General features: G+C 43.9%; 1 protein-coding gene across 1 annotated transcript in view; it reads right to left on the bottom strand.

Annotated features, from left to right (window-relative positions):
* Positions 1–3,844: 3,844 nt before the first annotated feature.
* The window catches only part of LOC115471325 (T-lymphocyte activation antigen CD80-like), a 61,243-nt gene continuing 42,680 nt past the window's right edge, over positions 3,845–22,407 (bottom strand). Inside the window, exon 5 of the mRNA XM_030205026.1 lies at positions 3,845–4,059. Within this exon, the coding sequence (XP_030060886.1) occupies positions 3,845–4,059 (215 nt within the window). The remainder of the gene's footprint in view (positions 4,060–22,407) is intronic.

The following is a 22,407-nucleotide window of genomic DNA, read 5'->3' on the forward strand; positions in this document are numbered from 1 at the left end:
TTCTAGTCTTATTCCTATCTCAATCACTACAATCCCCCTCCTCAAGACCATGCTGCCTATTTTCTGCTTTCATCACCTCACCAGCCATTTTGTATGTCTAGCTTTACTCCAGTTCTCAAGCTTCAACATTTCTTAGTTTCAATCAACCATCTCCATTCTGTCTGATCACATCCATCTTCATCACTATCATCATGCCTCCCATACTCCGTATTCTCTTGCTTCTTCTCCTCCTCCTCTCTCCTGAGGATATCAATTCCAATCCTGGTCTCCCAAATTAACTCTCACTCTACCTGTGCTGGTCAAGCCACAACCTCACCAATCTTATTTCTATTCCTCTCCTTCCTTCCCCTTCTCTCCCTTTCTTATGTGCCCTGCGGAAGGTCCGCTCTGCCTCCAGTAAGTTTGCCTATATTCAAGACTCCTTTATCTCTTGTACTTTGCATCTTCTTGCTCTTAGACTTGGCTTTTTTCCCCAAGACTCTGATTCAGTTGCCACCTTCTGTCATGGAGGTTGCCTTTTCTCCCATACGCCTCGCAGGTTGGGCTGTGGAAGTGATGTCGGGCAGATACTCTTTTTTTTTTAGTTCAATCTTTTATTGAGATTTTCAACTAAGAACAATAGTCAGTAATAACTTCTGCACAGATAATACAGTTAAAACAAATAAAAACAAAAACAAGTAGGGCCCATACTGCAACTTAAAAGTTCATCAGTAACTTTGCTGCACAGCATCTGCACTATGTATGTGGCTTAATACTATCAATATAAAAAGTCAGCAATAGGCTGCCATATATTTTTTTAATATAGTCTATATGATGCAGTTTACTAGCAGCTACACTTTTGCATTGATAACATAGTTGAACAGTATTTAACCCAAAAACAACAGGGTCGACAGCTGGTGGTGATCGTTATGCAGGCCTGAAATTCAATGCCGGGCCATGACCGGGCACTGGAATTGAACTTCTGGGTTTGCAGAACCGGTTAAATATGATATTCAGCACTTAACCGGTTGTGGGTTACTGCCTAAAGATAGGACTGACTTTTATGCACTCCTATTTTTATTCGACTGGTTAAGTTCTGAATATCAGCACTTAACTGGCCACGTGCAGACTCTGCCCCCAGAACGCCCCCAAAACAGCTGGTTTTGAATTCGGCACTGAACAGGCAATCTAACTGGCCAGGAGCCATTTCTGGCTGTTTAATCATGTTGAATATCAACCCCAACATTATTATGTATAGACGTCTTCCAGTTACTTATGATTTGTTGCAATGCCACAGAAATCAGAATATTAAAATGCTGCATTTGATATAGTGATAAGTGCTCCCAAATTGTTTCCCAGTACATGTGGATAACAAGGCATTGGCACAACGTGTGAATCATAGTTCCTACAAGTTGCCCACAGTACCAGCATTTTGCAGAAGAAGTTAGTACAGCCCGGAACATCCTACATGGTGTCCAGATAGCTCTGTGTGCCATGAAAAATAATGACTGCATTAATGAAGTTGATAATGTTGGTCTAGTGACTGTCACGATATACATCCCGTTCAAACAAGACATAACCGAAATCACAAATGAAATCACACACAGCCTCCAAATAATGAACTCATGGGCGGACGCATTCCAACTAAAGTTAAATGCAGGAAAAACACAATGTCTCATCCTGTCCTCACAATACAACACAAACAAACCCAATACCATAAACACTCCAGACTACACACTTCCGGTCTCAGACAGCCTGAAAATTCTAGGAGTCACAATTGACTGAAACCTCACACTTGAAGATCATGCGAAAAATACAGCAAAAAAAATGTTCTACTCAGTGTGGAAACTCAAAAGAATCAAACCTTTCTTCCCAAGGGAAGTATTCCGTAGCCTAGTACAATCAATGGTGCTAAGTCATCTGGACTATTGCAATGCCATTTATGCCAGATGCAAAGAACAAATCAAGAAGCTTCAAACCGCTCAAAATACAGCAGCCAGACTCATATTTGGGAAAGCGAAATACGAAAGCGCCAAACCCCTAAGAGAAAAACTACACTGGCTCCCACTAAAAGAACGAATTACGTTCAAAGTTTGCATCTTGGTCCACAAAATCGTTTACGGGGAAGCCCCAACCTACATGTCAGACCTTATAGACTTGCCTATTAGGAACACAAAAAGATCACGCACATTCCTCAATCTCCACTATCCTAACTGTAAAGGGCTAAAATACAAATCCACATACGCGACCAGTTTCTCATACATCTGCACGCAGCTATGGAATGCTATACCGAAGGCCATAAAAACAACACAAGACCTAACCATCTTCCGAAGGCTACTGAAAACAGATCTTTTCAAGAAGGCATACCAACAACATCCATCTTAAATACTAAATAATAACATTATACACAATCTATACAAAACTGAACTTTTATCGCCTGACTGCTTAACCTCTTTGCTATTAATGATCAAGAACTACCACTTTAAACCTTATGTCGAATAGGGTCTCTCTATAGCCAATGACCTAATGTATGTTACAACCCAATTTATTACTCAGGAACCTTCTTGCAATACCATAATGTATTCTTCTTTACCATGTATGTAGGCACATGGTATATATATATATATATATATATATATACCATGATCTGTTCCATATATATTACTAGTAAAAAAGCCCCGTTTCTGATGCAAATGAAATGGGGGCTAGCAAGGTTTTCTTCTGTGTGCATGTGGGAGTGTGTGTGTCCCTGCCCTCTGCCCTCTCTCCCTTCCCCTGTGCTCTCTGTCCTCTCTGTCCCCTCCCCCCTCGGAGTCCTTCAGTGTTAAGTTTCCTGCTGTGCTGTGTTTGTGTTACAGAGATAGTGAGGGCTTCTGCCCTCTCTCCCCTCCCCCCTCTGAGTCCTTCACTGTTACAGAGAGAGCGATTTGATTTCGTGCTTTGCTGTGTTTTCCTTCACTGTTTGTGTTACAGAGAGAGCGAGGGCGGGGCAGACACTCATGGAGAAACCGGATATCTCTCCCCCATCACACTTCCGGCTGGAGGCTTCATTTAGAATGTTGGTGGTGCCTTTTATATATAGAGATGTTCCATGTATGTTAACATGAATGTATGCACCTCAATGCAATACCATCTGTAATCCTGTTAACCGGAAATGGCAACCGCCATTATGGCAAATGTAAGCCACATTGAGCCTGCAAATTGGTGGGAAAATGTGGGATACAAATGCTACAAATAAATAAATACCAGTATTTTGCAGAAGAAGTTAGTACAGCCCGGAACATCCTACATGGTGTCCAGATAGCTCTGTGTGCCATGAAAAATAATGATTGCATTAATGAAGTTGATAATGTTGGTCTAGTGACTGAGCTCAAAAAATACTCCCAATCTATCTGCGAGGGCTGAAGTTGTACATCCGCAGACCAGATCTCTTGAACTCCAAGTGTTGTGAAAATCTCTCTCTTAAACATAATGACACTGGGTGTCCACATAAAGCACATTTGCATGCAAGTTCCAAAATGTTCAGAAATTCCAAGAAGCTATTTAGAAAGTAACAAGAATATCGCAGGCTGTGCTGCAGCTGTATGAACTGAAAAAGATGAGTTATAGACAGATCATATCAGCATTTTAAAGCAGCAAAAGTCTATAAAACCTGATGGCTGCAACAGATGGGAAACTGAACAAAGGCCTTTCATCAGCAAGGCCTCCCAATAGCTGAGTTTCTCTGCAATTTTTAATGAAGGGTTTCTCCACAATGGGACGTGAAGGCTCTTTGTTCAAGGAATTTTTTGAGCATTATCCATAAAATGGAGAGCTTTGCTAGTGGAATGTAGCACATGGTGCACTCATCAGTGCTTCCATGGAATCATCCCCCAGTATAGTCCCAATGGAAATGGGCTAGCTTCTGTTTGTTCAGGAGCAGCCATGCCAGCAGCTTGGGTTCATCCTGCCCAGCTTCAAGCTGTCTCATCACATAGTGGAGCAAGAAGACTATGTGGTAAAGAAAGAAATCAGGGAACTTGATACCCCCTTTTTCATGAGATTTCTTCAATTTCGGCTTAGCAATTTTAGGTGGTTTACCTGCCCACAAGAATTGAAGCAATGAAGATTCAAACTTTTTATAAAAGCATCAGGCAGCAGGAATGGAAACATGCTAGTATATAATTGATTTGAGGAACCACAATCATCTTAATTACATCTTACTGGCAGTTGTTATGATGACCAGTCCAAAGTTGTACAAGTGATAATGGAGTCAATTTTAGCCATCGTTCAAGCTTTATTCACGTCCAGATCTCTTGTTAACTCTATGCTATTTAAGGCCTTGTGCAGTCCAATTTAAATTTGTACTGAGCAACGTCTGGCTGATAAAGTAATCAAGCATGGATAACAACTCTGATTTACTCCAGTTGATCTTGTAGCCAGAAAAACTAGAAAAGTATGAGATCAGAGTGTTCAAAGAAACTAAAGAGGTCTCTGGATGTGATTAAAATAAGATTACATCATCTGTGTACACTGCCACTTGCAATCCAGGTCCCCAACAGTTATACCAAGTGTATCTTTGATGGATGGCTATCAAGAGGGGTTCAAGGGCTAAATTAAACAATGGTGACAGTGGCCTTGCTTAATGCCTTCTGAAGAGGAAAAGGCTTAGAGAGCATGCTGTTGATCATAATATATGAGGATGGACAGTTATAAGGAATGGTTAACAAATTTATAAATGACTCCCCATATCAAAACCAGTGCAGGACCTCAAATAAATGTGTCCATTTAATGCAGTCAAGTGCCTTTTCCACATCGATGGATAATGCTGCAATATGATGATGGTGCCGTTGTGCAATAACCAACAAATCATTAAAACTCTGGCATTGTTCGATATGCAGCACTCTTTAATGAAGCCAACTTGATCTTGATATATAAGAGTGGTCATCACAGAAGCAAGCCTATCTGCTAAAATCTTGGCATATCTTGTCATGTACCTTATAATCAGCATTCAATAATGAGATTGGTCTATAATTCGCCACTAAGTTGGGATTTCTGTCAAGTTTTTCCAGAACACTAATCATTGTCCAACCTATGATTCTTGCTTGAGTATTTAAAGAAGAATAAAGTTCTGATAAATTAGGCTGTAGGAGGTGAGAAAAGATTTTGGAATACTCGATGGGTATGCCATCTGGCCCAGGAGTTTTCTGAGGGGACAATGATTTAATTACTAGTTTACTGTCCTCATCAGTGATGTCTGCCCCTAGATCCTGCTGCTGAGCCTTTGACAGCATTGAATGTGGTAAATGATCAAAAAAGGTTTTCTGCTGCTGTTTGGTTTCTCTACCTTCTGATGCACGGTAGAAAAATTTACAAATTGGTCAGTAATGCTTGTATCAGATGTACATACATCTATCCAGATGAATAATACCCTCAATGTGTTGCTTAACACATTTGGCCTTCAGGCATTGGGCCTGCCTTGTTATCTGAAGCATAATAGTGCACTCATGTAGAAAAATGGATCATACCACTTGTTGACTAAGCAGGCAATTATACTCATTTTATCTTTTGCAACTCGTACAGTGCACTAGGGGCACCAACAGACATAAATTTGCCTTACAACTTGGCTATCTTATCTTCCAATTCCTGAAGTGTTGCCCATCTAGATTTATTCATCCAGGCCACATAATTAATTATTTTTCCTTGTAGCATTGCTTTATAGGTTTCCCATATCGTTGTGGCTGAAAAATCAGCACCATCACATATCTGTGAAACTATTCCTGGCTGACCCTATGTATCATTGCTACAAAGTCATCTTGAGCTTGTAATTCTGGGTTCAAGCACCAATTGGGGGAATCTCTGGAAGCTTGGAGGCCCTCAAAGTCAACTCTGACAGCTGCATGATCTAATATGAGAATAGATCCTACAAAGCAATGCTGCACTCTGGGTATAAGATCTTTTGTTACTAGAAAATAGTACAATAAGTGATATGTGGGGTAAGAGTAAAATAAATTCCTTTGTAGTTGAATGATGAAATCGCTAAATGGCCACTAAGCCAAGGTTATGAATAAGCCAGAGAAGAATCAGCCTAGAGTGAATTACACACAGAACCCATCTGCCTAAGACTTACGAAACTGAATGCAAATAGTAGGTTACAACCCAATTTTTCTTTCCACAGGTTGGAGAATGACAACCTATTCCCTTCCATGCTTGAATCAATTTACAAGACTCCACCTGCAACAAATGAATTTCTTGTAAAAGCACTATATCAGCTTGCTCCTGCCTTAACTAATTATTTTTTGCTCCTTTAATGGAATGGTTAACATTAAGAGTTAAAATCCTAACTGACATGAATGATTCAGTTCATCAATGTCAATAGAAACACTCCGCTGCTTTACAAAATTATAGATGATCAGTTTAATCAATTCTACATTACATTCCCCCTGACAACTAAGAAATATCAAACAAGAATGAAAAACAAACATCAGGCTTGACAAACAGAAATAATCCAGTCCAGTCCATATATATTTGTTAATCAAGTTTGAGCAAGTACACAAGATGCGCTGCCAGCATTCCCTCCTATAACAAAATAAAAAAATATATACACACCGAAAGCTTCCATATCAGTATAAGTACTTAATAAAGGAAAATTAAAAACACCAAAACTAAAATAATAGATTATCACTCAGGTGATATTTAGCAAGGTCGAATATATTCCAAACTCATGTATAGATCAGACTAAGAAAGAATACTAAAAAAGTGTAGAGTAGATATAGCCCTTGCAAGACTAAACATCCATATAGGGCTAATAAAATAAGGAACCTACTCATTTCCATAAATACCACAACCTATGAAGCAAGTAGAGCAGACACAACCTGCATGGCATGCCACAAAGAGAAGATCCATCAGCCATCTATTAGCGCTGAACTTCATTTGATTCCAATAACGCTGTACAGATCTTCCACTTTAGTGAAAGAATGATTATTATTAAAAGTCACAACAATAAGGACTGGCGCCAGCAGTCCATATCACACAGATCACTCTGGCTGTTTCAGCAGTAAAGTCAGGCAAAAAAAGATCTTATGGTTCCTCACCATTAGTGGTACCTTTCTGCGAACCACTTGTAGTATCCACTGCACCTGGGTAATTGAAGCAGCAGCATCACTATTGGATGCAGAGTTGCTGGATTGGCCTGTTGGGACTCTATAATCCCATTTGATTTCAAGTGGAGGCACAGGCGCCCCGTATAAGAGGCTTGGGGAGGCTAAGCCTCCCCAGCCCAGCTGTGACCTTCCCCACGGCCCCGCCTGCCTCCTTCTCCAAATGTAGCCTGAGACGAGACTCCCGACAAAATCTTCTGCTGCTGCCACTTCTGTTGAGCAGCACAGCGGCAGCCAGGAACGAGACCTACGCTGATCCGCTGCTTCTCTCCACAGCCAGCATAACATAAGAAGAAAAAGAAGCACGGGGCCGCAGCAGCCTTCAGACATGCGCTGTCGGCTCTGCCGGTCTCTGCCCCGTGACGTCAATTTCCCGTTCCGGGGGCAGAGGACTGGCAGAGCCGACAGTGCATGTCTGAAGGCTGCTGCGGCCCCACGCTTCTCTTTCTTCTTCTGTCAGCGCTGCTATAAAAAGAGGCCCGGGCTGGAGGGAGAGAAGAGAACGTGGCCACTGGCTGGAAACGGTAGGAGGAGAGAGAGGGAGAGCAGGGGAGAGCCAGGGGACATGGACAAGAGCAGTGGAGAGCCAGAGAATGATAGGGAGAGAAAGAAGGGACATGGAAAAGAGCATGGGAGAGCCAGGGACATGGAAAAGAGCAGGGGAGAGTCAGAGAGAGATGGGGAGAGAAAGAGGGGCCATGGAAAAGAGCAGGGGAGAGCCAGGGACATGGAAAAAAGCAGGGGAGAGCCAGAAAGAGATGGGGAGAGAAAGAGAGGCCATGGAAAAGAACAGGGGAGAGCCTGGGACATGGAAAAGAGCAGGGGAGAACCAATGAGAGATGGGGAGAGAAAGAGGGGACATGGGCAGGAGAGAGAGAGAGAAGCTGCTGGGGAGAAACTGGGGGAGACCCTAGCTGTCAGACTAAGAAATGCTGGCTGGATGAAAGGAGGGAGAAAGAGGAAAAATGCTGGAAGGAGGGGGCAGAATGAGGGAAGATGCTGGTAGGGGGGGAGAGGAAAGACACTGGAAGGATGGGGTGAGAGAGGACATGCTGCATGGAAAAGGGTCAAGAGAGAGAACTGTCTAGAAGGAAGGGGAAATAGAGGGAGACAATGGACGGAAGGATTGGGAGAGGGTAATGGGTGGAAGGATGGAGAGAGAAAGAGGGATGACACTGGATGGAAGGGTAGGAGAGAAAGAGGGAAGGTGCTGGACATGGATGGAGGGGAGGGAAGTATATGCACATGGATGGAGGGGAGTGAGGAGAAATGCTGAATATGGATGGAGGGGAAACTGTTGAATTTAAGAGCTGGATCGGGATACTGAAGGATAGGGACAGGGCTACAGATGGTAGACAGGATGCATAAGGACACAGGAGGATGGTGGACATGGTGAGAGAAAAAATATCAAATGGAAAGAAGACACTGCATAAAACAGAAGACACTGGGACCAACGCGAATAGAAAAACTAAATGATCAGACAACAAATGTAGAAAAAAGTATTTTATTCAGAATTTATTAACTGGAAACTGGAATATGTCAGCTTTTGGAAATGTGCATCTGTGATGTTTTGCATGTAAGTTTCAATTTTTCTAGTATTGCTGCATGCTGAGTCTGACTTCTTGAGGTAACTTTCCAGTTCAGTATTTTGCCTTCATATCTGCTGTGTCATGTGTTTTTCATGTGTGATCAAGGTGCAGTATTCTGCTAGCGTGTAGTATTTTCAGCCCTTTTTGGGGTTTTTTTGTTTCACTGGGTTGTGCACTGGTGTTTTAGAGCCCGCTGTAATTACAGTGCTGCCTTTCCACGCATAAGGTTGTAGCGTCCTGTCCTTGGAATGAGTACTGTTATGGTTTGGTAAGGTTATGAGTGTGTTTTTGCACAAGTTTGTGTATAGTGTTTTGCAGTGGAGAGATTGTGTATTGGCCTTACTGAGGTGGCACCAAATCATCAGAAAGGGTTTTAGAGCCGAAATCATGACACACTACCTCTTGAAAGATCTACATATAGTCGTTCATAAAAGGAGCTCATTGTGAACACTTTCCACCCTAAAAGGGTGTTTTGTGGCTCTACATGAGAATTGTGATATTATGATCCCTTGTTTCATATTGTTGACGGTCTGCATTTTCCTTATGGGTGGTATATTGGTTTATTAGGGTCTGTCCAGTGTTATGGTACAGTGAGGTTTATGAGTGTGTTTTTGCACAAATTTGTGCATAGTGTTTTGCAGTTGAGCAATTGTGGTTAGTACATGCTTTGAGCAACCACTTTATTCTTTGACATATGATACATATTTAATATCTAAATTTAATAAAAGGTATTGTGACTTATTTTTACTTATTTTTTTTCTGTGTTAGACAATTATGGATGTAAGCCCCACCCCTGGCCCCACCCCTAACCCCGCCCCCTTTAGCCTCCCCAAACAGTTGGGCCACCGACCGCCTATGAGTGGAGGAGTGAGAGTAATATTCAGCAAAATCAGCAACATGTTTTTCCCCACAGGCAGGCCCAACAGTCAAAGGCTGTTTCTTCTACATCAGTTCACTAGGACCTCCATGCATTCCCGCAACTGTATAAGTGCCTGAATATTATGCTGAACTTGGTGATATCCATAGGCGTAGACTGGGGGGGGCGAGGGGGGGCAATGCCCCCCCAAACGACGCGAGGCGCCGCCGCGCCATTAGTTTAAAAAAAAAAAAAAAAACCACATGCAGGCACGCGCTCCTCTCGGTCCGCTTGGCTTCCCTGCCCTCTCTATCTGCGTCCCGCCTTCCTCTGACGTCATTTCCTTTCGGGCGGGACGCAGACAGAGAGGGCAGGGAAGCCAAGCGGACCGAGAGGAGCGTGTCCGTCTACCTCTCTCTCTTCCTCCCTCCCTCCGGCGCAGGCAGCAGTCTTCCAGCGTTCCTGGCAGCGGTAGCGTTGTACACGCTGCCTTTGGCTCTGCCCCGAAGCCTTCTCTTCAAGTTCCTGTTCCCGCATAGGTGGGAACAGGAACTTGAAGAGAAGGCTTCCGGGGCAGACCGAAGGCAGCGTGTACATCGCTACCGCTGCCAGGAACGCTGAAAAAGCTGAAGACTGTTGCCTGCACCGGAGGGAGGGAGGAAGAGAGGGGGTAAACGGAGTCACCATCTTGGACCTCGGGGGGGGGGGGGAGCAGAGGGAAGGAGCAGGAAATGAATGGGACTGGGAGGGGTGGGAAGCAGAGGAAAGGAGCAGGAGATGAATGGGACTGGGAGGGGTGGGAAGCAGAGGGAAGGAGCAAGAGATGGATGGGACTGGGAGGGGTGGGAAGGAGCAGGAGATGAATGGGACTGGGAGGGGTGGGAAGCAGAGGGAAGGAGCAAGAGATGGATGGGACTGGGAGGGGTGGGAAGCAGAGGAAAGGAGCAGGAGATGAATGGGACTGGGAGGGGTGGGAAGCAGAGGGAAGGAGCAAGAAATGAATGGGACTGGGAGGGATGGGACTGGGAGGGGTGGGAAGCAGAGGGAAGGAGCAAGAGATGGATGGGACTGGGAGGGGTGGGAAGCAGAGGAAAGGAGCAGGAGATGAATGGGACTGGGAGGGGTGGGAAGCAGAGGGAAGGAGCAAGAAATGAATGGGACTGGGAGGGATGGGACTGGGAGGGGTGGGAAGCAGAGGGAAGGAGCAGGAGATGGATGGGACTGGGAGGGGTGGGAAGGAGCAGGAAATGAATGGGACTGGGAGGGGTGGGAAGCAGAGGAAAGGAGCAGGAGATGAATGGGACTGGGAGGGGTGGGAAGCAGAGGGAAGGAGCAGGAAATGAATGGAACTGGGAGGGGTGGGAAGCAGAGGAAAGGAGCAGGAGATGAATGGGACTGGGAGGGGTGGGAAGCAGAGGGAAGGAGCAGGAGATGACTGGGAGGGGTGGGAAGCAGAGGGAAGGAGCAAGAGATGGATGGGACTGCGAGGGGTGGGGAGCAGAGGGATGGACCAGGAGATGGATGGGATTGGGAGAGGTCAGGCACAGCAGAGGGAAGGAGCAGAAGATGGATGGGACGGAGGGATGGTGAGCAGAGGGAAGGAACAGAAGATGGATGGAACTGGGAGGGTTGGGGAGCAGAGGGAAGGAGCAAGAGATGGATGGGACTGGGAGGGTGGGGAGCAGAGGGAAGCCTACTGGAAAGAAGACACTGCATAAAAAACAGAAGACACTGGGATCAAAGCGAATAGAAAAACTAAATGATCAGACAACAAAGGTAAATAAAAGTATTTTATTCATAATTTATTAATTGAAATGTGCATCTGTGATATTTTGCCTGTAAATTTCATTTCCTTCCTCCATATTAGCATATTCATTTGCATATTTATATATGCAAATGATATGCTAATATGCTCCGCCCATTCTTTGCCCCCCCAAATGAAACAGTCAAACTACGCCTATGGTGATATCTTATTTCAAGTTGGAAAATTTTCTCCTCAATCTTCTAGATATGGGTTTATGAATCACATGCTTGCCTCATTAGTAATTCAAGGTCCTGTTTATTTCTAGATGAAGTGTCCAGTTGGTGCTGCATCATTGCTCTAATAGCATGCAATTCCTCCCACACTGTGGGGCAGGCCGCGCCCGCATCTATACCAGTCATTTACTTCTCCAGCCTAAAGTTAGGCATTGTTTATGTGCTTAGCGCTATTCTATAAAGGATGTGTATCCTGTATAGAATACTGCTTACATTTTTTGGCGCCATATATAGAATCTAGTCCTAAGTGTATGGCTTGTACTTCACGTCCTCACAGACTGAAGGCGGCCGCCTATTAAGTGGATGCCATCCATAAACCAGCTGTAGGCCAGCCACTCAGAGATAGGGTAAAGATGGGCGCAGGAGGCAGGCTGGCAGTCCAGGGTAGGCATAGGGTGAGAGAGAAGAGCATGGGCCATAAGGTGGATTGAAAAAGGATAGACAGATATGGTAAAAATGAGAGAGAAGTAGGGATTTGAAAAGAAGCTTAATTTACTGGTGGAGTAGTTCAAAGACACAAATGAAGTAGGAGTTGAACCAATGGGGCAGCTGCAGGGGTGGTCTGGGACAGAGAGTGAGCATTTCTGCGCTAATCAGTTATCGTGCTGGCACTGCTGTGCACTGATTAGTGCAGGATTAGTGTGTGAGCCCTTACTGCCTACAGAATAGGTGGAGATAAGGGCTCACATGCTAATTTATGTTAAGGGCTACACACATTCTAATTTCGAATGTAGGTGGGCTTGGCTTGCTTATTAAAAGGAAATAAGGTCTTGTTGGCTCTAGCTCTGTGCAAAATGCAGGCAGGAGTGGCCCTGCTCCAGGAGACAACCTCACAGACACAGAATATGCAAAATTACAAGGGACTGGGTGAGTCAATGTTACTATTTGACATGTCCCACTAGTAGCTTCATAAAGCCTTCCCTTTTGTAGAACATAAACCAGCTGATATTCAGCAGGCAGCAGCAGCGTTTTTATGTCTGCCACTAGCTGTATTCCCAGATATTCAATGCCAGACTACGTCCAGGCACCGGCATTCAATATCCAGTTACAGGTTGGCCGCTAAACCTTATATAGCTAAGTACAATATTCAGCCCTTAACCGCATAAAATGAACTTCTTAAAGATAGGACTGCTATTTATTTGTCCCAATTTGAGCAGTTATCTTATGTGGTTAAGGGCTGAATATCGGCATTTAACTGCATAAGTGCCAACTCTGCCCTTGGAACGCACACAAGTTAGCTGGCTTCAGCTCAGGCGCTAACCATGAATATTTGGCAGCACTAACCGGTTACATGTCATTAAATATTTGCAGTTAGCCAAAGACAAGCAATTTAAGCGGGCAGGAGTCTCTTCTGCCCACTTTAATCATTTTGAGTATTGACTGGAAAGTTCTTACTGACTCAATGGGCCGGTGGTTTATGATACAGGATGAACTTTATGGGGAACATCTAACATTTAACACTCTATGCACCAAATGTGCCAGAAAAAAAGTTTTATGACCAAATCCTACATGCAGTGATGGGAATTTCTGGGTGGGGTGTGGTGGTCGGGGAGGATTTTAATAGTGTAGTGGATATAAAATTGGAGAAACTCAATCCTTCTGCCGGACGATGACATCGGACTGGAGGGAGGGGCTAGACTAAGTAAGGAATTGGGTTTGTTAGATGCCCAGCGGGTCCTCCATTCATTGGACAGGGAATACACTGCCGTCTCTCAGATGCATCATACCCAGAGTCCCTTTGATTATTTGTTAACATCAGATTCAGGGCCATGCCAACATGGTAAGTGGGGTAAGCACCACAGGGGGGCGCTGACCTCTGGAGGGCGCCGCCCAGGTCCATTCACTTGCAAAATCTTTTACCTGAAGTTGTGATTGTCCTCTCTCCCCTGCCCTTCCCTCTCCGCGTCAGAAAGTGAAGGCAGCCCAGCAGTGCTAACTGAGGCAGACACCTCTGCTGAAGTTGCTTAAAAGAATACAACGAGTGCTATATATGTCTTTGGTATGGGAACAACTTCTCATTCAGGGTAAGCTTGAAGTGAACAACATTCAAATTAAAGAGAACAGGTTTGGAGGGAGGTGTGCAAGTGAGACTGGGGAGAAATAAAAAAAAATAGTGTAATTTTGTTTGTTAAAAATCTGTAAGTGGTTCAAAGTTTTTGTTTTCTGAGAGGAGGGCATGACTGCAATGTTGTGTGCATAATTATCTTATCAGGTACCCTGAGATATCTACAGCTAAAAGCCATTTCATTGGCTGATGGTTCAAACAGTAGGTTCAAAGAGGAAGTTTAGCTGTGAAGAGCTGGTAAGTGAAAATCTGATTGCTTTTTTTGTGTGTAATTACTAAATGTTTATTTCTTATATATCTCCACCATTCATGATGTATTGTAAGCCACATTGAGCCTGCAAAGAGGTGGGAAAATGTGGGATACAAATGCAATAAATAAATAAATATAAAACATTCTGCTTGGATAGGAAGAGTTTGTGATATGTGAAAATACATTTTGCTTTAATAAAATTGCTAAACTTTTTTGTGTTTGTTTTTAGGTTATGGATTTTGTTTGTTTTTATTTATTAACCTTTTTATGTCTGTGCAGAAAGTGCCTTTGAGAAAGAACTTAAAAAAGAATCCAGCGCTGGCTTCTGTTCTTTATAACCTGGCAGAAATGCATCTGCTCACCCTATTGGTAGTTAAAGATGATATACTGCTTAGTCTGGGTGAGAGAGATATGGAAAATGACAGAAGGGAATGACTGTAAGGCCCACTTGGGTCTGCCCAAGCCTGAAACAGTGCTGCAGAGATTGCACAGTTTCTGGCTTTTATGTGGTTCAGGGGAGAGAGGAGAATCGCTGGACATGGATGAGAGGGAAGGGCAGGGAAGAGAGATTCTCTGGACATGGATGGATGGAGTTGGCGAGGAGAGAGGAGAAATGCTGGTCTTGGATGGAGGAGAGGGGAGAGAGAATTATTGCTTTATATGGATACAGGGGAGGGACGAGAGAGGAGAAGTGCTGGACATGGATGGAGGTGAGGAAAGAAAAAAAGAAGATGCCCATGGATGGAGATGAGGGAAATGGAAGAGAGGAGAAAAAATGCACATGGATGGAGAAAATAGGCAAAAGCTGGATCTACGTTATACCTCCTGCAGTCAATTCCACAGAGGAGGACACAGCTTTTACTTTTGGATGTAGGGCAAGAAATTAAGAAGAAAGGAGGAAAGTAAAGAAATAAATGGAAAGGAAGACCTGGAAACGGAGTTAAGAGAGCGGATAGAGAGCAGCAGAATCAGAGACTCGGACCAATATGGATAGAAAAACAGTCACCAGACAACAAAGGTAGAAAAAAATCATTTTATTTTCATTTTAGTGTTTGGAATATGTCCACTTTGAGAATTTACATCTGCTATCTTATTTTGCAATGTATAGCAATTTGTTTTCTAAGAATATTGCTGACAAATCCTGTCAGTGTGACAAGTGGTGAGCGATCATTTTCACGGTTAAAAATCATGAAAAATGATTTGCGATCAAGTATTTCGCAAGAAAGGCTTGTAAGCCTTGCCATCATGTGCCACAAGGGGGGGGGGGGGCAACTGATAGTCTGCAGGGGGGCACCAGAGACCCTAGGCATGGCCCTGATCAGATTTTCTTTTTCCAAGGTTCTCAAAGCATAGATAGGCCTGCTTATGATTTCTGACCATGATCTGGTTTTGCCTCTGGAATTTTACTTGGTGGGAACGCCCTTGTTGGTAGAGGATGCCCAGAGATTGTCTCACAATCCTGACTTTCAACAATTTTTAGTGTGGAAATGAGAAGAGTTTTCAAATCACAATCAACAACATGTAGGTACACCTGGTTTGCTTTAGGAAACAGCAGAGGCTATGATGCATGGTGAGATTATCACTTACAAGGTTACCTAAACAAAAAACTAATTCTCTTGCTTATGAGAGAATTATATGGAGCTAGGCTTATAAAACGGCAAAAGGCATGACATCTGCCACCAAAGGTCTATTTTTTTAATATTCAGAGGACACTGAGCACACTTTCACATTGCAGAGCCTCTACTGCCATTTTATATGGCAAATATATATTATTTTAAATATGGTAATAAACCTGGGACCTGTGGTTGTCAGAAGGCATTAAGGGGCCCTTTTACTAAGCCTCGTGTCTATGCGGACCCAACGCATGCCAAAATAGAGTTACCGCCCGGCTACCGCATGGCTCGAGGTAATTTCATTTTTGGCGCGCATCCGATATGCGTGGCCAAAAAATAATTTTTATATTTGGATGTGCGTATCAGACACCGGTAATTGGAAACAAAACGGGAGCTGGGCAGACTTCTACGGTCCTACACCCTGATCGTGACTGAATAGATAGGGATGGGCTGGAGTGTAAATTTTAAGGGGCTTCGATGTTAGCTTCAGAACTTAGTACAAGAACAGTACTGGGCAGGCTTCTACGGTCTGTGTCCTGAGAAAGGCAAGGACGAATCAAACTCGGGTTTACATATAAAGTATCACATACCATGTAAAATGAGTTTTTCTTGTTGGGCAGACTGGATGGACCGTACAGGTCTTTATCTGCCCTCATTTACTACGTTACTATGACACACGCCAAGTGGCATTTGGCATGCGTAGGTCATTACCGCTCAGTTACCGTGCGAGACTTTACCGCTAGATCAATGGATGGCGGTAAGATCTCAGACCCAAAATGGACACGCGGCAATTTTCATTTTGCCGCACTTCCATTTTCGGGAAAAATTTTAAAAAGGCATTTTTTGCAGGTGCACTGAAAAATGAATATGTGTGCGCCCAAAACAAATGCCTACACTACCGCAGGCTATATTTCAGCGCACCTTAGTAAAAGGACCCCTAAATTTATACCTTTCATCCATACTATATCACACCAACTATATACACAAATTCAGGATTAGTCAAACATTTTAAACTCATTATAAAAAATTTTAATAGGAGACGCAGGACAATGAGGTCAATTTTCTCATCAAATGCGCTTGCCACGCCTCTCACCAGAGGACTTTGGTAAGCTTAATGGTCTGTTAACTGGTACAGAAATAGGGCAGGCCAAGAAACAATTAAATACAATTCCAGGACCAGATGCTCTCCTGGTGGAATTTTATAAATTTTGGGGAAACCATGTGGTGCTTACTTTGGCTGTTCTCTATGGGAAGGATACTGGACGAGGGTCCCTCCCTTCTTTTAATGAAGCTTTCATCCTAATTATACCTAGGCGGGAACGGGATCCCACCTTGAATTACAGTGCACTCCATTTAAGTGCAAATCGGATAAGTGCATGCTCTGTTTAATTGCATGCCGTACTTCGGTCCCATCTTTGGCACCATCAATTTCTATGGGGACAAACTTTGGTTTAGCGCACCACTGATAAGTGCAAGATTCGCTTATATGCATGGTTCAAGACCGCTCCTCTGCAGGAAACACTCCGTATAAGTGTGTGCATGGAATATGGAAGCCGATTGGCATGTGACAACCAACGAGATTTGCAGAATAAGCGAAAGAATGTTGTTAGAGCGTACACCGGGGCTGTCATCACGGCGGAACTGTAAGACTTTAACACTGGCTGAACAAATAGAAGTTCTTAAAAAATTAGAAAACAAAGTCAAGCATCTATTGCTAAAGAATATGGTGTCAATCCCAGTCAAATTTCACGTGTCTTGAAGCAGAAAGACCAGCTTCTAGAAGACTGGCAAAACAATACAAATCCACAATGGAAACGAAAACAGGCGGGAAAAGCTGAGGAGGTAGAAGATGCTCTTCTTCGATGATTTTCTCGAGTCAGGAGCAGACAGTTTCCTGTCAGTGGTCCACTGCTTATGGAGAAAGCCAACCAGCTAGCTGAAAGTCTTGGACTAACTGAATTCAAAGCCACTGTTGGATGGTTGGAAAGATGGAAGGAGAGGAACAACATAAAATTCAAGAAACAACATAGTGAGAAACAAGACACTGATGACTTTGGTGCTGAAAATTGGGTTGTTTCAGTTCTTCCTACCATCTTGAATGAGTTTGCACCTCGTAACATTTTCAATGCTGACGAAAATGGTCTCTACTGTCAAGCGATTCCTGATGGAACACTTGCATTCAAACATGCCGAAACTACTGGAGGTAAAACGTCGAAGGACCGACTGACGATCCTCCTTTGCTGCAATATGGATGGGAGTGAGAAGTTGGAACCGCTCATCATTGGAAAGAGCAAACAGCCCCATTGCTTCAAGAAAGTTAAGCAACTTCCTGTGTCATTCGAGGCTAACGCAAATTCATGGATGACTGAGGAAATTTGGAAGCAGTGGCTAAAGAAGTTAGACACTAGAATGCGGGCACAAAGGAGTCAGATTTTGTTGCTTTGTGATAATTGTGCTGCACATAGGGCTGTCTAATGTCAAGGTGGTCTTCCTGCCACCAAACACTACCTCTCTGATCAGGGCATAATAGCCAATGTCAAACAACATTATCGGGCTCTTGTGCTACGTCGTCTGATGAGCATTATGGATGACCAGACTGGCAAGCATAAACGTGCTGTTGAACTGGCTCGTAAGCTATCACTGTTGGATTCCCTACATAGGGTATTTATTTTTCTATAATCTTTAGTAATTATTTTTGTATTTCTATTTTTTTATATTCATTTTTTATTTTTCACTTTTTATTCAATATTCTCTAGATACTCAAGTGGAGACTATATGATTTTATAGATATCTATTAGGTATGTGTCAGATATATGCAGCATATATTTCATTGGCTTTTTAATTCAATTTACTTAATTCATTTATTTATATATTAAATATATTATGAAGTTTTTGACTACTTATTAACGTAATATGTGTTTTATTTGATGTCTGTTTAACAGGATACACACACACACACACACATATATATATATATATATATATATATTGTTTGTCTATGAATGTTATGTTAGTGATTTACATTATATTATTTTTATTCATATTTTTTTATTCAATTTGCACAATTTAGTTCTATACAATATCATTTTGATATTTCAATTAATTTATTTTTTATCTAACTGTATCACCATGGTGTTCTATTACTATCAGCCGAGTATGAGATTATGGTAATGAAATGTAATTATTATTTTATATTTATTTTTATGTTTACTTGCTTTTATATTTGTTCTAACTGTTATATGATTGTTTGTTTTGTAGCCCCTGATGCAGCCCAGTGGGGCGAAACACGGCCTGTGTCGGGCTTGTTAATTATTTATTGATCTATATCAAATAAATGTTGTTTTCCACATACATATCTGCTTCGTTTAGTGTCCATCTTGGAGTTTGCAGATTGATTACCCTGCTGTTTTCTTGGATTCCCTACATATGCAGAAAGAAGCCTGGAATCATGTTACACAGGCAACCATTGTGAACTGCTACAAGCGGGCAAGCTTTGTTAAGGATGTGGAGAGGGACGAAACAGATGCAGCTGTTGCAAATGCGTCAGATGAACAGGTTACTCACTTCAAAACCGGTGTTACTGAAGAGGAGTTCCATCGCTACGTAGCTGTTGATTACGATCTACAAACAGCTGAAGACAGCACTGATGTCGAGATATGCGCCTACACGCAGACAACAACAGCTGATGGAACAGATGAAGAAATGAGCAGCGAGGCACATGCTGATGAAAATCAACAACCTCCTCCTGTCATTTTTGCAAGAGCGCTGGAGAGTCTCAACACCGTGTGCGCCTATCTGGAGGCCACTGGATGTCAGTGCTATGACAGTTTTTACCATCTGGCAGACGTAGTCTATGGAACTCACAGACCCAAGAGTGTACAGAGGACTACAACTGATTACTTCAAGTAAGCCTGTCAAGCATGGGTTTTGACTAATGGAGTGCTTTCTGATTGTTTTTCTTGAGCGGGGGCAGCCTTGATGAGTCCCACATTCTAATCTGCTCTTTTTGTTTTGTACATAGAACCTCTGGCACAAGGGCTCCTACAAGATCAGGCAGCAAGGGGCTTACAGGTGGGCACCTATGGATTTAAAATGGCTCCTTGTCTAATTTATTGGTTGCCCTTTGGGACCCACAGGAAATCATCCCTGGAATCTTGACACATTTATACGGTTTTAGTACTTTTACTGGTTTACAAATAAAACAGAGAAGTCAGTGATGTTAGTATTGTTAATAGCTATAGAAGAGGAGTGGAGGTTGGTGGGGGGGGGGGGGATTTTCCCTTAACATGGGCTGAAGACAGGCTCAAATATTGGGATCTACGGATTCTGCATGATCTGACTAAGCTCTAGCAGGTCAACATGGGGCAATGTTTTCATGATACGAGTCCCATCTGCTGTAATCTTGGCATGTGTAGCTGGGTCCCCCATCCAGGACCCAGCCAGGCTCAACCCTGCTTAGCTGCTTCTTCTTCCACACAACTGTTGCCTTCACTCCACAGCAGTCTGGCTCCTCTGAGCCTTGGCTCCAGGCCCTGCGAACTCCCAGGACTTCCTCCTCCCTCCGTTCCTTTCACAGAGGCACATTCAAAGCCCAATGTTTATAAGTAAGAGCTTTTATTTTCTTGCTTCAAATCAACACAACACCCTTCACTCCAGGTTGTTTAGGCTAGCAGCCCAGAGCACCATTCAGGTCCAACACAGTCAAATTCAGGTTCAAAAACAGTCCATATAACTTCAAACTCAGGTTCAACACACTTCACTTCACTTTAGCTCAGATTACTTCACTTAGGGAACAGTACATTATCAGAGGGAAAAACCCAATAGCTTGGTAGGTTGCAGCCCAGACCTTTTAGTATGAAACAGTTTACACAGTCTTTCTTGCACCTTCTTACAGCACGGTTACTCAGCTTTATTCCCACCTGGTTCAGGCTGGGGTTTCAATTGTGCCCAGCTCTCTCTCTCTCCCACAGGCTGCACCTGTTTCCTCTTTAGTAGAGATTTCCCCCAGTGCCTCAGCCTCTCTCCTCCGGTCTTCCACCAGTCTCTCCAAGGTACAGCTAGCCACCCTCTTACAGCAGCTTTTTGGGTTTTAGCCAGGGCTCCAATCTCCATCTGTTCCTCCCCTAGCCCTTCAGTAATCTCCATTTTATCCTCCTCTTCAACTCCCCCCGCCCCCAATCTCTCCAGCTGGCCCTCATCACCTTCCTCAGAGACCATTTCCCAATCTTCTATCTCCTCCCCTAACTCTTGCACAGCTGAGTGGGGAAGAGAAGGATTCTGGGACTGGTAGTTCCTCCCCTTCTTCCTTAAGCCAGCCAACCTCTCTGCCTCCGGTAGCCCAGCTTTCTGAATGTGGGTGTTGTGCACATGAAATCTGCCCCGTTGGAATTCCCCGGCTCCCTGTACCCCCTTTCTTCGTGCCTTCCCGAATCCCCTTTCACCTGCACTCTCACACATGACTATCCACTTTCCTTGTTTGGCAGGGTACAAGTAGTGAAAATGATGATATTGCCAAAGTAGTTTTTATGTTTTGCAATATTTGCTTCTTGTTATTAAACAAAGAGATCTGCAGCATAGGAATAAATTGCTGAAAACCTTTCTGTAGCTAGGAAAAAGCCCAGGATGAACATAGATCTTTTGTGCTTGCCACCTCAGAGAGGGAGGTTAAGGTTACCAGACATTTGACAATACCATAATGCCCATCTCTTGTGACAGGTTTGCGATTGGCTTGAAGAAAAAAGTGATTTTTGAAACTTGACATTGGAGTGGCAGCTTAGTGTGCCTTATAGTTCATCATACTTCTACTTCAGGAAGCAGGTGAAAGCTTGGCTCTTCAACCAAGCCTTTAACGGAATAAGTAACCAACTTGTTAGTCTCACTCACACACACACAAGGATTGACTCGGGCTGCACATACTGCAGCGCATAGGCGCCGACTCCGTGGGTGCTGTGGGTGCTCAAGCACCCCCAATAATTGAGGCAGTGGTGCGGGCATAAAGTGCCTGTCCCTCCCACTCCCTGCACCGTCCTGCTCCCTGCCCTGCACCGCTGTCCTCTGACCTTCAATGTCCAGAGCTGCCGGCAGTGTCAGTGCAGTAAGCACACTGCCTTCGGTGGCCCGGAAGCTTTCCCTCTGTTACAGTTTCCTGTCCCGCATAGGCGGGATACTGCAACAGAGGGAGAGCTTCCAGAGCTGCCGAAGGCAGTGTGCTTACTGCACTGACACTGCCGGCGGCCTGGAACATTGAAGAAGGGCAGAGAGCGAGCCAGAGAGGTACAGGGAAGGGAGCCAGCCCAGAACAGAGCCAGACAACTGCACTCCATCGCGGAAACGAATAAAGTTGACCGGGGCGTGTCAGAGGCGGAACTGGGGCATGGTTATCAGCCGAGGAGAGATGGGCGTCTTTAGCTGATAATCGAAAAAATTAAGGCATTTTTACCGCGATTTTGGGTCACTTTTTTTGGACCTTTTTTTTTCACGAACAAGTCCCAAAAAAGTGCTCCAACTGCCCAGATGACCACTGGAGGGAATCGGGGATGACCTCCCCGGACTCCCCAAGTGGTCACTAACCCCCTCCCACCAAAAAAACCCCACTTTAAAAACTTTTTTCCAGCCTGTATGCCAGCCTCAAATGCCGTACTCACCTCCATGACAGCAGAATGTGTTCGATCCTCTCACAGCCTTTCCCTGGGTCAGATGTGGCTCTCGGGTGCAGTACAGGGTCACATCAGCATTGCATTGTGGTGGGTGTAGGGTATTGGGCTCCGTGATTTCATTAGCTTGTGTTACAGTCTCACGATGTTGGTAGTTGGTAGGCTCTACTCCCATGGTGTTTTTCCCCCTGCCTACTGGGTCAGAGTGTGCCCTGTTGTGTTTCCT

This window comes from Microcaecilia unicolor, chromosome 5, assembly GCF_901765095.1.
Source record: "Microcaecilia unicolor chromosome 5, aMicUni1.1, whole genome shotgun sequence".
NCBI lineage: Eukaryota > Metazoa > Chordata > Amphibia > Gymnophiona > Siphonopidae > Microcaecilia > Microcaecilia unicolor.